This window comes from Danaus plexippus, assembly GCF_018135715.1.
Source record: "Danaus plexippus chromosome 13 unlocalized genomic scaffold, MEX_DaPlex mxdp_40, whole genome shotgun sequence".
NCBI lineage: Eukaryota > Metazoa > Arthropoda > Insecta > Lepidoptera > Nymphalidae > Danaus > Danaus plexippus.
The window spans coordinates 240,970-258,442 of record NW_026869850.1 but is presented as its reverse complement, the minus strand read 5'-3'; the positions used below and the strand labels follow the sequence as shown (position 1 = coordinate 258,442).

At 30.5% G+C, this 17,473-nt stretch overlaps 1 protein-coding gene and 1 long non-coding RNA gene across 2 annotated transcripts; one reads left to right on the top strand and one right to left on the bottom strand.

Annotated features, from left to right (window-relative positions):
* Window positions 1-5,699: 5,699 nt before the first annotated feature.
* Window positions 5,700-6,604, bottom strand: LOC133320238 (uncharacterized). The gene is made up of 2 exons (XR_009753669.1): window positions 6,299-6,604; window positions 5,700-6,184 (listed from the first exon to the last, which is right to left on the bottom strand). It is a non-coding gene; the product is annotated as an uncharacterized LOC133320238 (long non-coding RNA).
* A 3,187-nt stretch (window positions 6,605-9,791) lies between these two features.
* On the top strand, window positions 9,792-16,050 carry LOC133320233 (putative gustatory receptor 28b). The gene is made up of 10 exons (XM_061527984.1): window positions 9,792-9,802; window positions 9,913-10,070; window positions 10,473-10,657; window positions 11,042-11,186; window positions 11,389-11,544; window positions 14,211-14,312; window positions 14,613-14,807; window positions 14,877-14,977; window positions 15,380-15,541; window positions 15,757-16,050. The coding sequence occupies exons 2-10, from the start codon at window positions 9,935-9,937 to the stop codon at window positions 15,808-15,810; spliced, it is 1,236 nt and encodes a 411-aa protein (XP_061383968.1). The 5' UTR covers window positions 9,792-9,802; window positions 9,913-9,934; the 3' UTR covers window positions 15,811-16,050.
* Window positions 16,051-17,473: the final 1,423 nt, after the last annotated feature.

The window sequence follows — 17,473 nt, the reverse complement described above, 5'->3', positions numbered from 1 at the left end:
AAATAGCCATAGAATATTTTAACACGTCGCTTATATTTCACGGAACTCGTTAAAAAAAATTATAAACAAAAAATAAAGTCTATACCAATTCTATAACTTGAAAAGATATTATTGAATTATTCCTCTTTCTTATCCAGTTATATTCTCTTACATTACATTCGGATATATGTAGTCACGTTTAATTCTAAAGCATCTTTTCTCCCCTAAAATGGATTGAAGGCTACGAAAAAGCTTCTGAATAATATCAATATCTTATTTGCGTTGAAACAAGACCTATACTAAACTGGTATTTAAATAAAACTTAAAAAGTAAAGAATATCTCCATCAAACATTTCTCGTTTAATTTGATATACCTTACTGTGTTTAAATACTATATTATTCGTAGTACAACAATTGTCATTTCGTTGGTCCCTATAATGTGGCAGAAGTTAGACGCGAGAATTTTTTTTAATAAGAACATGAACACATTATGATTCATTATGAAGTCAGAGTCTTGTTTCTTTTCAATTAACTAGTGAGTTTCCCAGATTCGGTTTAAAATATGCGTGCATTCACATAAAAAAAATCGTATACAATACGTTTACTGATATGACTTATGATGTGTGACTTCAGGAACTAAAAATACCAATGTAAAATAGTCCTTTCAACGCTAGCGGATTTAAAATGATAAAAACAAATAAGCAATTTAAATAAGGAAAACCTATGATTTTCTGTTTAAGTACACATAGTTAGTCATAAACCAGCTTGGCAATTTGCCAAAATATATAGTCGTCAAATAATTGTCTATAAAGCGGCAATCTTCTATGACTATACTGCTTCAGACAAAGCAGTATTGGTAGCATGTCAATCTCTCCGATGCACTATAACCAGCCAATATATTACTTAGCCGGAGACATTAAAGTTATGTTGGTATTAACGTATGTCCTTAACTTAAGGCGAATTTGTTTAAAAATTAATTTAAACACAACACTTCCTATAAAAGTATTTCTTTAAAACCCTTAACCTTATTAAACAGACTTCAAACTCATATGTTAGACAGTTGACCCGTGGAATACCAGCCACGAACATCAAATCAGTTTGAAATAACCGTCAAGCTACTAAGGCTCCATGCAAAACACATTTATTTAAAAGAAAAAAAAAATAAGTATTTACGAATAATAACTAACAGAGATTTCTAGAAAGTATTTTATTTAAAAAGGTACCTAAAGTCACGAAAAACTTCCAAATACCTTCCGAAGAAACACCAGCAACCTGATCAGGAATAAACTGTTTTGTGTCTTGTTGAATTCTTTTTATCAAAGCTTCAGCATCACTCAATCGGGAATTGTATTATTAGTAGATTTATTACTATAATGGACGTGAAACCTATAAAATTGGTTTTGTTTTACAGGTTAACGAATTTTTTAACATTCTTTTGATTAACTAAGAATAATTCGTATTAATTGTGTGAATATATTCAGTATTCTTATTAAATGAATATTTATTATATTTTTCTTTAAATTAATATAATTACCAACAATAACTCTATTTAACCAATATTTTTATTTTTTTTGAGTAAAATAAATAGTTTCCAGTATGCATGTACATACATGACTATACAATTTTTAATGATAACTACAACTAAACCTTTTATAAAAAGAGGACCACTTTTTAAAAAGTATTGTTTTTATTTAAAAAGCCATCTCTACATTTGAACACGAACTTATAACATCAAGAATTTACGTACGTATATATCCCGGAAAGCAACTTTTTCACTACAGCCAGCAGATGGGGCTTTTAAGGAATAATCTAAGTCAAGATTATTTCTTTCTATATAAGAAATTGTAGTTACTTATCGTTTAACGAAAACGTTAATATACATAGACCTTCTTAATAATAATTTGGCATCAATTTATATAAAAACTGGACGTTCTCAAAAAATGTGAGACAACAATAAATGAAATCGTACAAATACGGGTCCCTTTATGAATCTAAAAATTCCTCCTCGACAAGTACATTTAATCAAGTTAAAGGCAGCTGGGAAATGTATACCTAGATTTATGCAAGAATTTTGACTATCTCCTTATTTTTTTTTAAGACGTCAGAAGTAGAAAAGTTAGGCAGCTGCTAAAAATTATTAAGGTCCTCAACTGCCATCCCAGATGAGTTCGAGAGCCAACATACAATTAAAAATATGCAACTACAAACCAAAATATTGACATCCCAGAAGGATGTTACTGATACAATTTATTAAAATTTATAAGGGTTTTAAAAAAGGGACTTGCTTCACTTATACTATATTAAATTATGTATTTTAATTCTTTTGAGCTTTTTGAAATTATAAAAAGTAATTATTATCTGCTCATTAAAAAAAAGAAACGAGATTAAAGTTCGATATGAAATGATCAATATATAATAAAATATTCTCTGTTAAAATCTCTAAATAATTGTTTGCTACGTATACGTACATGAAACTCATACAAATTAATATATTCCTACAAAAATAACAAAGTAAGCATTACAAATACATAAATATACCAAATGACTGTTTTAAAAATTTAAAAGTTTCAACGCCTTCAAATTTTAAAATAATTCTTTAACAATTTCTGATTATCTAAAGCAAAATATCCATTAATCTGTGGTAAGTAATTTTCTGCTTTACTTTTTAGTATCCTGTTTGAAGTTGGTTGTTCTTTTTATTAAAAATAATCTTATCTGACTCGCTAATGTTTTTTTTTAATTAAATCGTCTAAACTTCAGAGAACGATAATTTAGAATACAACTGCCACTCTGTATATATAAATACAATTAAACGGCAGAAGTATGTGGTAAGGTTTAATGGAACACAATAAAACCCAACAAAATCTCCATATCTTACCAAAACCAGACTATTTTATATATTATTGATGAATTGAGTTTTATACACCATACCACATATGGTACACAAGCCTTTTTTTTAACAAGGACAGGACAAAAAGTGTTGCCATTCTTATGTTGTATTCATTACCGATAACTTTTTCTAAGGTTAGACAATATGCATTACTCTGTTCCAACCGCCATAACTAGAGTCGTTTTGTGGTGGCTCTCGATAATTGTGCGAGACGAATTGTGTCTTTTCGCAAATGTGTGGGTTTGTGTCCGGGCAGAGTTGACCGAGATCCACCTTTTCTGTGGCATATTCATGAAATTTGTTCGTATGTCACCCCTTTCATAACCGCCTCGATTTGCAGGCTGTTACGAACCACTGGTAACCGATGCTATGACGATTTGGGTTTGGTGAGCATTTTAACGGACTCCTTAACCTTCGGCGAACTTTCTGAACCCGGCTTAAGTTGCACTCCTGTGCCTGCTTCGGAGGAGGCGGAGCAGCAAGTGACTGCGCTTTTTTAGCAACCTGCTAACAATTGTCGTCCACTCTTTCTTCTTCCTAGGAGTGAAGTAAAAGGACGCACCAGGAGTCGGCAAAATAAGAGAGTTATAACTTTTTCGACTTTTCCAAGCGATACTAATCTGTAATACCATAAAAGCCGTGCTAATCTGTAATACCATAAGAGCGAGAGCGACTTTCGCCGTTGAAGTCCTCATCTCGGTGAACTCAAGTCTGTCACCGGTGGGACTCCAGCACACCTTTTAAGCTCTCCATTTCCCTATGAAGACGCGCATTGTTTGCTCGAAGGCGGCACGTTGCCTCCATATCAGTATTAACCACATTTGTTATAGCCGAGAGCATTTTTATTCTTAATGCAACAGGACACAACATGATTGTCACATATTTTTTTATTTAAATGTAAATAGTAACGGTTATTTTATTATTATAGTTTCTGGAAAGTTTTGTTGTCAAATAATTATTAAACAAATTGCCGGTAGTCAAAGTAATTTTGATCATATCACGACTTTGTACAAACATTTTCAGTACCTTATTATTGATGTATGTATTATCGTTTAGATTTTGTCCCTAAAGCTTTGAATAATATTTGTGATATTAATTTATATTAACTTTCTTTTTTTTAATATATTAAACTTTTTTTTTGTATATTGTTAAACGTATTCCGTTACGCAATATTTTTTGAAAACTACATTTTTCCTTTGTTTCTTAGATATGTTTGAAGAAAGTTTTAATATTATCTTTATTCAGATTGATACCAGCCCAATGATTTTTCAATTTAGAACGTAAATAAAAGAATTATTGTATTTCCTAATAAATATTACCCATTTAGCTGTAAACCTAGGGCACCGACTTTAAAAGGTGATTAGATATTAAGAGATTGTATATATTTAGTTGGGTGCTAAATTAGATTATTGGAAAGTAAATAGAAATAGTGTTCGTCTATCTACATTAAATAAGAAATTCAGTCGAATTTTGTGCCGATATTTAGAGTTTATTGTTAGATAGGTGAAGTGAGGAAATACTATTTACGTGTAAAATTATTTTTTGCTTTTTAGTTTATGTGTTCCTATGTTACTATTTTGCGAAGCTGATTTTTTACTTAAAAATAATTTCATTTCTGGCTTTTTGGTGTAATTTTAAAAATATGTACGTGAGATACAGGAGCTGTTTCCAGATGGGGCGACCTTCCTTGGGAGCATCTCGCGTGAAAAAGAGTCGATCTCAAGAGTCTTAATTTAATAAACATGATCGTCTTCTTTAATTTAATACAGCACGATGCCTTCAAGAGTCACCCGAAAAACGTGAAGAAAGACTTCCTCAAATACATATTGACATAAAAATAATTGATTTCGCTCAATTTTTAGAGGATTCCATTATAAAAACCTGACTTGGTGACCATGATACCTTTCTGATATAAAAAGAATTCGAAGATATAGGCCCAGGAGTATTCGATAAATCACGAAACATACAAAATAAAATATTTCCACAAATTGAGAAACTCCTCTTCATTGAAGTGGGATAAAAATAACAAGATTGATGTAGTCAGTATTCTATAACTTGTGTGATACATATTATAATAATGTCTTAAAACTTCTCTGTCAATCTAAAAAAGAAAAGAACAATAACTACATTAATATCTAAATTCTGAATTTAATAACATATATATGTAAAAGAAAGTTGTGTTAGTTACACTATTTATTACTTAAGAACGGCTTAGGGATATGGTTGAAAATTGAAGGGGAGATAACTTAGAACTAGGAGACGGATAAAGGATATTTAATTCTGTTCGAACGAAAAAGAAAATAAAAACTTAATAAAGTTCAATATTTGGTTACTTACGGCCTCTCGGACGGAATTGAGTTCGCCCGGTCAGATATACATACATTACTAATTCCGAAATTAAACTAGTTAATAATAATATTGTTTAAGTAAAAATTTGAGACGAAAACAATGTAAAACTTATGTAATTATGCAATAAAAAGTTATACACGTATTTTGTACATACCTTAGTCAATATATTGTACTACATGAAAAAAATATAACTAAATAGAAATCGATGCATAGAATCTTATTTTATGGGTAAATATTTGACATATTCTTATTTTTGAATCAAAGTCAACACAAAATTTACCAAAGAGTTCTGTTCATTGGTTTGAAATCGTTTAAATTATTTGTATTCAACTATCGCTAGATGATTGATTACAACACACCGAGAGCGACGTGTAAGTTGAATTATTATAGTTTTTATTTCTATTCTCACCGGAACACTAAAACTGGTATGATTTAAATTAATTTATTAGACATAGCAATAAGTCTGCATCAATAAAATTAATTTTAGAATATGGATAACATTTAATATGCACATATAAAGGAATAAATAACACCAGAACTTAACTCCAACTTTGCGGAATGTATGCTGTGAATACTCCGATCACCTTCGATTATTAGGTCTTGACGCATCTTATAACCTTAAAACTTTGAACGTTTCTTTGAGTTGAAAGCTGAGAAATATCCAGGTTTCGAATAAATTATACCAAACACTTTCAAGAGCTTGCAGAGGAATTACACAATTTTATTCTTCAATCCTCATTTTACCATCGGACGACCAATCTTCTTTACTGACCTTCGAATGATTAAACTTCTTCATCCTTTCTGTTTTGACCTTCCTCGCATCCGAACGAAGTGATAGGCTTTATCCTTCCTCATGGTCATCATGAGGGATTGGAACCGTTTGCCTGAGTCTGTGTAAGAAAACCCACTGAATAGACTGGTACCGAGATAGTGTGTTAACTAACTACGACTTCATGCTTATCTACTCTAAAAAAGAATGATAGTCTATTAATATCAAGTTCTTATTACAAAATGAAGAAACTAGTCATAGAGAGGCACAACACTCTGACTTCCCCAAGAGATGATTTTTAAAGGACTTACGAGTATTGCAAGGTCTAAAAGCGCGATCATGTTAAGACCGACTGTGAAACTCTGTTCGATACTTTTTGACTCTTTACATAGTACAAAGCGTCACTGATCAATAAAATTGGGAAAATCCGGTTTATTTTGCTTGATTAAATGTAGGAGATCTATTATTTTTATAAATACGATACTTGTTATAATCCGTTTAATATCGTTACCAAAGCAGTAAAGTAAGAAAAAGGTAAAATATAAGTAATAATAATAGATAACTAAGAAGCTTTGAAATTAAGTTATATTAGTAAGAATTAACAAGTTTTTAATAATTTTTTAATACTGTAAACAGGAGAACGACTAAAACGATTGTTGGAGACAAAATAAATAAAAAAGCGAGATTGAATGTTTGGTGACTGATAATGATGAGGGGCAAGCTATTATTATAATAATTATTAGAGGTTTTAAAGAATGAAAAAATAACTTGAATTAAATAGAACTGTATATAATAGAAGTGTGTTTTTTATTTACAATAATAACGGAATAATTTTTTATATAAAATTAAAAAACATTACATATTGGAACATCAAATTTTTATTTACCACTTAGTCTATTGGTCTTGTAGACATTTGAAGTTCATAAGTTTTATATGAAGTTTATTTAATTAGCATTATGTTGCCTGGAAACAACCTCCAAAATCAGGCAACTCGTAGTATTATCACAAATCACATCTTAATTTCTCTTATCAGAATTAAGACTAGGATGTTTGCAAAAAATAAAACCATCATGTACTTAAAATTTTTAGAAAGTATGTTTTTTTTAATAAATTAATATTATTTTGACTGGTTTTGATTGTTATTATAAAATAGGTACATTAAAATTTATGACAAAAATAAGTTTTTTTCATAAGCCCGTTTAAGATTCCATGTAATTATTAATTTACTTATTACTTCAATAATTTTAAACTTGAATCAAAGTTTTCCTTAGGAAAGATGTTAGCAGACATCGATGCTGAACTTCTAAAAGTGGATACTTATTTTAATGAAAATATCAAGAAAATATTGAATTTTATTTTTACAAATTATGCGCATAAGGGTAGTTATTATAGTAATGATCTGATTTATTGTGTTTTATAGTAAATTGCTGTACACAATTTATAATTTTGATCGTATCACGACGCTGTACATGTATATGCTGTTAATTATAGGCTTGCAGTGATTTATACTTTTGTCTTTGATGAAATTGAAAATTTTAAACAATTTTGTTCCGTTTTCATTAATAGTTAGATAGCTTCTTGATGCTTTGTGCGTTGGTCACGCGATTGAAGTGGATTTGAAGCAGAGAATTTAAACATATTTGTAAGTCCAAATATTCTGCTAACCTCGTTATTTTTTTTATAAAAAACTTTAAGGTTTAAAAATAATTACGGAGCTTTAGCCGTGAAAAAATCACTTGTAATATGTATATTTTGAATTCAATAACTTAATAAAACAACTTAGAACAAAATAAATACTAGAACTCGATCTCGCGAAGTGTTTGTACATATATTTAAAATATAAATCTTGTTATATATACAATTTGTATATACGTGTAATAGAAATATTGGTATAAAATGTATTTCTGGATTTAATGTGTTTTTAAAGGTAGTAAGAAGGTTTAAATTCATTTTTATGATAAACAAAACAATTACCTACAATGATTATAAGTTATAGCAATAAAGATATGTCCAAAACAAAAGATCAAAGGAGAGCGCAATTTGTTGAAATGCTTTAAGAAATTTCTATATACAACTACATATATAGATTTTTTAAATATTTTTTTAATAGCTTTATATTTTTATTCGTTACTTTCCTTGAAGATGTATCTAAATTGTATAATATAACGATCATTCAAATGCACTCTCATTTCTATTATATTATCTCATGACATTTTTCCATGAATCTTTCTTTTTGAGATATTTAAAAGTCGTGACAAGTGGATTTACCCTGCCCTAAGAACTGATAATAAAGGAATATAAAGGAAGTTCATGTTGACATGTCGTATTGTCCGCTTTTAGGAGTTGTGTATATAAAGAGCACGGTGCGACCACTAGGAGCGAAGCATCGATAAAAAATATGGTAAAGACTGAAAAATCATTCAGTACCATGTGTTGGTAAATGGTTAAAAGTATATTTAAGACTACCTTTTCAGACATAGGGTATTGTTATAAAGTACGTATGTATGTATGAGGTAGCATTAAACTAGGCATTTGAATAGATTTACATTAAGACTGCTATTAACTAGGACAATGTATATTATGCATTATAATTATAAGGCTGCACAGAACACCAGTATGTCGTACAACCACAATAAATACGACTCTAATGTTAAAAACTATTAATTGATCTCATTGGTACTACATTTTCTTTTAAAGATTTACGAAGAACATTCAATACAGATCAAACAGCAATTATCAATTTTTTTCGTCCTAAAAAGGTCATTTCCTCCTTGCGTCGGTTTCCTCACTGCTGAAAGTCGTGACCTCGCATGAACATTTTTCTGAGGACAGTATCGCACTATCTGTGTCTTTCTTACGCAGTGTGCATTGCCTCGTGAACAGTGGACTCGAGTGCGGAGCGGTCCTGGTCCGATCAACACATCAGATTACGCCCTCTGCCTCTCCTTCCTTTGGCCGTGCCAGTTATCCTGAGCTTTTCTGGTAATATGGCCGAGCTATTCAAGGATTCGTTTGAAAGGAACTTTGTAATTTTTAATTCTTATCGTATAGATGCGTTGGTCCTGCAAAGTATTCTGAGCATTCTACGCCAACACCACATCTCAAATCCATTAATACGGAGATGGTCAGTTTTCTTTAGCGTCCATGTTTCAGCTTCGTATAAGATAATGGAGAAGACTAAAGTGATAACAAGTCTGGTTTTCATGTTCCGAAAGATGTTCTTGTCACTCCAGACACCATAGAGTTATTCCATTTCGGTCTTTGCAATGCCTATACATCCTATATCCCGTTCGCATTACCATTATTGGTGTATTTAATAAGCCAGTAAGAGGAAGTTCGCTTCTACGGTCTATCACCATCACTTTAATTTTGATCCTATTGGTACGTAATCCCATTTCGTCGCTGATGCGCTCCATCCTCTCAAATAGGGTGAACATTTCAGTTTCTTTCGCAACGAAAAAAGTTGTATCCTCGGTAAGTTATCTTATTACCGCCTATTGGTACTCCCCTTCCCAGTTCTCGCATGTACGTCGCATTATGTACTCTCCATAGATTTAAAAGAAGATGGGTGAGAGAATACAACCTTGCTGAACTCCTTTCTGAATTTTGAAGGGCTTTGAGAGAATCTTGTCTATCTTGACTACGCCCACATTGTTGGTGTAAAGATTTTGTAATAGCGAGAATAGGTGCCTTGGCATTCCCAGCTCCACCAGTATGGACCACAATCAGTTCCAGTCGACGCAATCAAAGGTTTTGTTGTATTCAATAAAGCACATTTTGAAAGGGTTGTTGAGTTCACAAGATTTCTCAAAAAGGTATAATAATAATTTTGTTTTATTACAGATTTATAATACCGTGGTATCTTCATGTTATGAATAGAATAATTATGATGTACATGAGTCAAATTAAAAATGTATTATTTCAGTTTTGTACTTCACTGAAGAAAAATGTTACAAGGAGTACTTGGTGTTGTGTTGCATTTGTCTCGAATATCGGGTGTTTTCCCTTTATCTCCCAAGGGACCAAAATTAAGCGTGTCATTTCGGCTGGTAGTATGCGCGAAAATATTTGCTGTCGTTGTGGGTAAAACGCTTTATTCCTATATTTTGAATTGAATTTTTAAGACAATCCGTTGTAAGTAGTTATATTTTAAGATTTATCACCTTTTTCTTTCAATGCCTTTGAGTGTTTGCTGTTATTGTATAATGTTAGAGCTGCATGTATAATAAAAATTACATCTTGCTTATTATGATAAAATATATTAATTAACGAATAGTAATTTAATAACTTACAATATATATTAAGAAGCTTAGCGTTGCCGAATTCAGAAGCCAAATAAAATATAAAAAAATTCCAGAATTATCAAACTATGAAAATTTAAATAAAATATACTTGTCTTGTACGTGCGGCCTCCATGAAACATGCGAAAACTAAAATTAATTACGAAAGACAAGCATTAATATTTTATATTTTTTCATATTTCAGTTATAGTAAATTGTCTATTTACTGCAAATACATTACTGTTTCATGAATTTAAACGACCTACCCTCATCTTTGAACTTCTTCGAATTTTTGCGAACATAATAACTGCTGTCGCATTATTGATAGCTGTGTTTACTTCACCTCAGAGAACGATACGGTTCACACGGATCCTCCAGGAACTCGATGAGGTTAACATTTTGTGCAAACTAAATTTGGAATAGCTAAGTCATAAAGAAGTTCCAAAAATGAGATCTAAGATTTTCGCGAGTATTCATTTAAATAAAACTAGTATTATTCGGATTTACTACGCGGATTTTAGGTGTCCTCGAGGACACCTCGTCTGCCCGTGATCACGGTTGCTGCAAAGTAACCGAAACGTCGGGATTATGTAGTTTTTAAATAATAAAATCCGCGTAGTAAATCCGAATAATACTAGTTTTATTTAAATGCCAAAAACTTTTTTATTGATTATTATTATAATAAAAGCTGCTACCAAGATTTGCCATATGTTATTTTGAATCGTAAATTTGAATTTATATCTTTGATACTTTGATGACTTTATTTCTTTACAGATGGACAAAGAAGTTTTAGAAAATAACAGTAAAAATAAAAGTGAGATAAAACTAACGATATTTGTTTTATCATTCCTTCTTATAAGTTTTGTAGTACGAGCATACAGCTTTATTTATTTCATCAATAACGAGAAATCTTCACAGTGTACGTATAGTATTTAAATATTTTCTTGACATATACATACTCATATTATTTATTCATATCATGTTTAAAACTATCAAATATTCACTTCATCATTCGTTTTAAAAGATATGTTTTTATAAGACATAAATCTTAGTATGTTAATGGCTATTTATTTTCGAATAATGTTGTATATAGATGTTTTAATGTATTTTTTTTCATTCAGTGAGAGTGGCAATTTATCTTTTTATTCTTTGGCTTGCTTTGCTTATGCTAAGTTTAACTGAAGTACAAGTATCTTTACTCGCTCGGAGAATCAACCTTAGTTTAAAAGAAGTCAACAATACTCTTGAACATTTATATACAAGGAAATCCAGTAACGGTAAGTTTGAAAGCAATTTTTCCTTAAATAATGTCTTCTATCCAGAAATTATTACTAAGTAAAACTAACTCCTTTTTTTCGTTTGGCACATTTATAATATTTACAAACGAATACTCATTGTATTCAGTACATAAAAAAAATATTTGCTATGTATGTATTTGGTTTACTCTCAGTATGAAATTAATAATTAATGAATAGTCACCTCGTGAACACTCAAGTTTTTGTCTTTTATATTTAAAATGAATTTAAAGAAACGAAAATTAAAATAGGAGAAAGAGTAAAGAACATTCACTTTTTGTTCCCAAAGGATTATTTTCTGAAGGAAAAATATAAAATTAGTCAAATTTCTAAATAAAGCTTTCTCAAACCGTCTCTTTTTTTTCATAATTAAAATTTAATTAAATAAAAATAGTAAAAAATACAGGGTGAATAATGTTAGCATATATTTATTATTTAAGAAAAGATAATAAAACTAATATTTTTTATTACAAGCTCTATTGTACTCTTTGTACATATTGTAACTCTCTACATATTGTACTCTTTGTTGATAAATTTGATTGTAACAAAAAATAAGTAAGTTAAAAAAATAAGTAAATTTAGTGAAACTCTTTAACGAAAGAAATAAATGCAACAGCTGGATGATGTGATAGCTAAAAAGGGTTTCTATTGCCCAAGAGGTGGTAGCGATCATACGTGAAGAAATCATCATAGCTCGCTCATATTCCATGGACATACACAACATAAGATACTCAATATATACATATGTCACCAGCTTCGATTTCATAGCACATACCTAAAAGATTGGCTTTTATAAGAAAAATCATTTAACATCCTTTAATAATAAAAATGAGGTTATGAGGTGGATGACAACAAAAATTACAACTAGGAGAACGGTGTGATACATTCGTAACGAAAGCATTGATATGATAATTAAGAAATACTCTACATTAGAGCCGAGAATAATATTACATTGAGGTGATCAGCGAAAACTAATAATGTGGGAGTTCCGATGATCCAAACAGACTTCCTCATCTGAACACCCCTTTTCCCAGAAAATATTAGATTTATTGTTCAAACTATTCCGAATCTGGGTTCTTCTCGGTAAGTCTTTCCGCAAGATCCTAATATTTTAGGTGATATATGACACCTTCTGTTCTGCTGATTTTTTATTCATACTAAGAATTATTGTATTGACCAGCAAGAAGAATTTCGCGCGTTATGCGTATAGCACTGTATATTGAAGGCTTGAAACATGTGTTTGATATGTAGAATAAACTGGACACATGGTAGCCCTGTAAGCAAAAAATACTACACATAAGTAAACAACAAAGAAGGTACTCACTTTAGAACGAAAAGGAAGCTGGTTACCGATTTGCCTGAGTACTCTGTGACAGTAACGGAAAGAGAATCATTCTATACCAGACAGATAGAAGACATTTATAAAACCTAAACAACCTATCAGAGTTCACATGTTCTCTCAGTAACTATAAAATATTGATGAGTAAGTTATTCATTGGAATTCAGATTCGGACTCGATTCAGATCAATAGAACTTCGACCATGATGAAAACCTAACTTTCAGTAATTAATAAACCTTATCTCTTTTAATTACCGAAAAGCTGGAAATTTTGAAAATTGGACGCATCCATGTTGCTTATATGGTAGAGAAATGACCACTTTCATATACAGTAGAAAATTGCTCAAATAGGCATGATGAGACCAAAAAAAATTTATCTTTAGTATGAAATTCAGAATACACTATTTGAAGTTAAAAAAAAAAACAGACCAGTACTCAATGCGGTGAAACACACTTTGAGTGTGATATCTCTATAGCGTAGTATGCCTGGTAGTATTTTAACTTTACTATTGAGACTAGAATACTGTTTAAAAAAGGGGGGTGCCCTTTTAATAAAAAAAAATCTAAACATGTAAGTAAAAACTTGAGTAACCTATCGCTACTGCTTGGTAACAGATATCATACCTGATAAAAATCCCTTAATACATTTGCCAATTTTGCATACGCGCTTGTTCTTCTCTTCAGTATTACCTTGTTTTACGGATGAAAGCCACGTTTTACTCTCTTTTAAGATTGATTGTATTATTTTATTTCGTAGCTAGTGCTGCAGCCTAAGTTTAATGTCCCATCGAACTGCCGTTTTTACGTTGATATTTTACAACAAACATTTCATTTATTCACAATGTTGTAGATTCAAAGCCGTCAACTTTTGTAGCCATACAAGTTACATGCAAGGTATCAGGCAAAGCCTGACATTTTATACATGGCTCACTTGTAGCACTTGACCCTAACCACCTACTATGAAAGGAACTATGCAAGAATTTAAAATCTCTGAAGAACAATACCTCCTCGTAGGAAAATCGTTGCAGTCCCAATAGCCGCTTGATGTGGCTCTATCAATTCCAGCTTTACCACAAAAGGCCCAATATGTCTGGATACATAGATACTAAAGACATCACCGTGATATACACGTACACAAAAATAAACATGTCCCAATTTTCATAGTTGTTGGCTCCTAACACATAAATTTATCTGCGGGACAGAAGAGTGAACTCGATATATGTATAGATATAAAATGTAAAAAATGTGGAGCAAATTCAAGTGTAATATTATTTGGTGAACATAATTAACCAAAATGTTTGAGTTTTCAGATTACAACCGGTCGCGTCCACAACAGATGATCTTTGTAACAACTAAAAGAGTGAACGAAATACAGTCGACTACTGAAAAATTAAAACAAGATAATTCTGGTGGTACTCCCTATCCTGTCTATATCCAAACATTATACGAATTAGTTATCATACAATCATTTGCAAATAATGGTTATGCATTTATTAACATTTTAAATTTTAAAGACCATTATGAACTTAACAGAAAGTTCCCGATGCCTTTAATTTTTATGGTTCTTCAGTGTGACTATCGTTACACTTTTATAGAATATATTTAAAAATATAAAAAAAAGGATTTCTTTAAACTTCTTTGGTTAGACATGTTGTTTCGTCAATACTTTAGAAATCACTGCTCCTGTTATAGTCAACAAATTTATTTTCTAGGCAAACTCATAAAAGTATTAGATAAAAACCCAGTCAAATTAATTCGCCAATGTATTAAAAACTATTTAAGTATATGTGACATTATTACAAATATTACACAAAGTGATGGTATTTTACTTGGGATTTTAATATTTTGTCACATACTGTACCTAATGTCGAACTCTTATAAAATTATTAGTTATTCTTCAAGTCCAAGTAAGAAGAACAATTATAATTCTGTTATTTTATTTTATGAAATAATAATAATAATCTATATTTTTTAAGTTGACGAGGAAGCAAATATTTATATTGCATTTTATTCGTCATTGTTACATGCTATGATTATGACATTTTGCGTGGAACCTTATCATGGAACGGAAACGGAGGTACTTTTAAAATAGTATTGTTTCTGTGTTATTTATTAAATTATTTAAATAGTAAAAGTAATATGTAGTTGTAGGTAACTAATTAATTTAGTACTATAAACATAAATACGAGTACACAAACGAGGACACAGGTACACAGACACCACGAGGTCAAACATTTTGACACTATAACCTTAACTTTTCATGTTTAATGAGTTTTATAGTTTGGAATAAATAGAATAGTACAGACAGAACATATCTTAAAAATATGAGAAGGATTTGCAAATATTCATCCCGATAAAAAAGTACGAATAAAAATACAACAAAACGGAGAGAAACATTTCTTCTTACTTTAAAACCTTAGGAGCCGCTGCGAATATTATAAATGAGAGTTCAAAAAGTAATAAAAAAGTAATCTTCCAGATGCAGAGGCTGCAATTCTTACTAAGGTCCATGAAGTGGAAAAATATAGACAAAACTGAGATCAGGAATGAATTGAATCTGTTTTGGTCTATCATGTGTATGAATAAAGCAACTTATTCACCTTTAGGAATGTTTACACTCGATAGAATGTTCGTGTTGAAGGTAAATTTTGGCATTGGGAAAAAAAAATCGAGAAAAGGGTTTTGATGAATTATCGAATGTACATAATATATTATTAACATGGAACAAAATTGAATAACTCGTAAACATGATCCTTATTGAATAACATATTCTCAAACAACTATTAAAACTTATTCTTAAGGTATTTGAATCAATAAGTTCGATGTTATTAGTTTTCTTAAACATTTTTGTTTCAGGTATTTGGAAGTTTGGTAACTTACATGGTCATTGTTTTTACTTATGGATCATAACTAAAAGTAGGCGAAAATCACTCGGAACAGAAAGTCAGTAACAGAGAAGCACACATCAATAAGATTTCAAAATATACCAAAGGGATCTACCGACAATTCAAAGCTTTATAGATTTTTTTTAATTGCAAAAACATACAAAGACGGGTGTTTTGTTGGTCTCTTGCAGTAATTGGAGATAAAATGAGTATGCATAACCGTTCGGTTCCACGGTTAAGGTTGTTTTACCTTATGGGCCATAAATTCTTAACGTTTGATGATCTGAGTAATATCAGATACCTTAAAATTAAAGTAGGATACAGAGCTGAAGAAGCTCATATTAAACCTTACATAAGTAAGTAATTAGGTATTTGTGGTTATTTGGATAATTTGCGTAAGGTTGCTTCGACGTATTAGGGTTTATGATTATGGGTCAGTATAGGAAATGTAACGTTGCAGAAATCTATTACTTTAAGAAATTTTTAATAAGAAGATATTTTTAACATCACGTTCAATTAAAGAGCAGAAAGAAGGCGGTATATATATAAATTTTATAAGCCCTGTCAGTAATTTTTGAAGAAGAAAAATGTTTATTAGGAAGCTCACTACAAAATTTATGTATCTGCATTATAAGCGATATTAGAAACATTAAAATTCAAGATAGCTTATAGATTCACACTAAAATGATATTAGTAATGTAAAAAATTAAGATTAGTAAGAGTAAGAATTAGACTAAGAATTTTAAGTAAATTTGTAAATAAAACTGTGTTTTGGGTTTTAATAATGTATAACAATAAAGGAAGCAAACGTTGCAAGCCTTATTTTTATTTAAATAATATAAAATTCGTACATGTGACAATAATATAGGTACCTCGACATGCATAGTTACGAGTACTAAAAAAATGTGTAATCAAAAAACCTTTTCCCTTAAATTATAATTTAAGTATTATGTTGGCACACGTGAGGACCTTATCAAGTAAGTAAACAAAAATTTCTGAAATTGTTTTGAAAACCAGGTAGTAGTCTTATACTGCAGACGGATTTATCGAAACATAGCTAAAAACCACTGCAAGGCAACCGGATTTTGAATTAAAAAGTCGTATCCTGGTCAGTCAATCCTTATGAGATCTAAGATGCCATAGATATACGCGTAAACACACACGATATCTAGTTTTGCGTCAGAGTTTATAATTAATTTAAATATAATTAATTAAACACTAACGAATATTACATATTTAAGCTAATATGTTACGCAAACCCGAACCACAGCTGACACCGCACCGAACAGCCGCACTTACAAATCCATGTACTAAAGATAAGAACAATTCAAATACCTAATTAGGAAATACACTGAGACAGCGTCTTACATCCTACACCCTCCACCCGCACTCAATAATGAGATTCCTAACAATATATGTGTATATATGTAATTCCTAACAATAGAGAGTTAAGGTAATATTAGACCAGAATGTAAGGTAGCCGAAGTGATAACTTGTTTTACATTAATTAATTTTTTTATATAAATAATATTATTTCGGTGTTGCAATGAGTAAATGTTCTCTTTTATTAAAACTTTTTATTCAGTTGGCTACCTAATATTGGTGATTTATTTCGAAAAATTTTTTATAAGATTAGAAAGTGTATTTAAATTGATCGTTCATATTATATAAATGATTTTACTTATAAT

Bases quoted from the DNA above. Each gene is read 5' to 3' on its own strand.
- LOC133320233 (XM_061527984.1), top strand. From the start codon at position 9,935: ATGTTACAAGGAGTACTTGGTGTTGTGTTGCATTTGTCTCGAATATCG. The intron at 11,545-14,210 runs GTAAGTTTGAAA...TTGAGTTTTCAG, and splicing joins TACAAGGAAATCCAGTAACG to ATTACAACCGGTCGCGTCCA. The intron at 15,542-15,756 runs GTAAATTTTGGC...TTTTTGTTTCAG, and splicing joins ATAGAATGTTCGTGTTGAAG to GTATTTGGAAGTTTGGTAAC.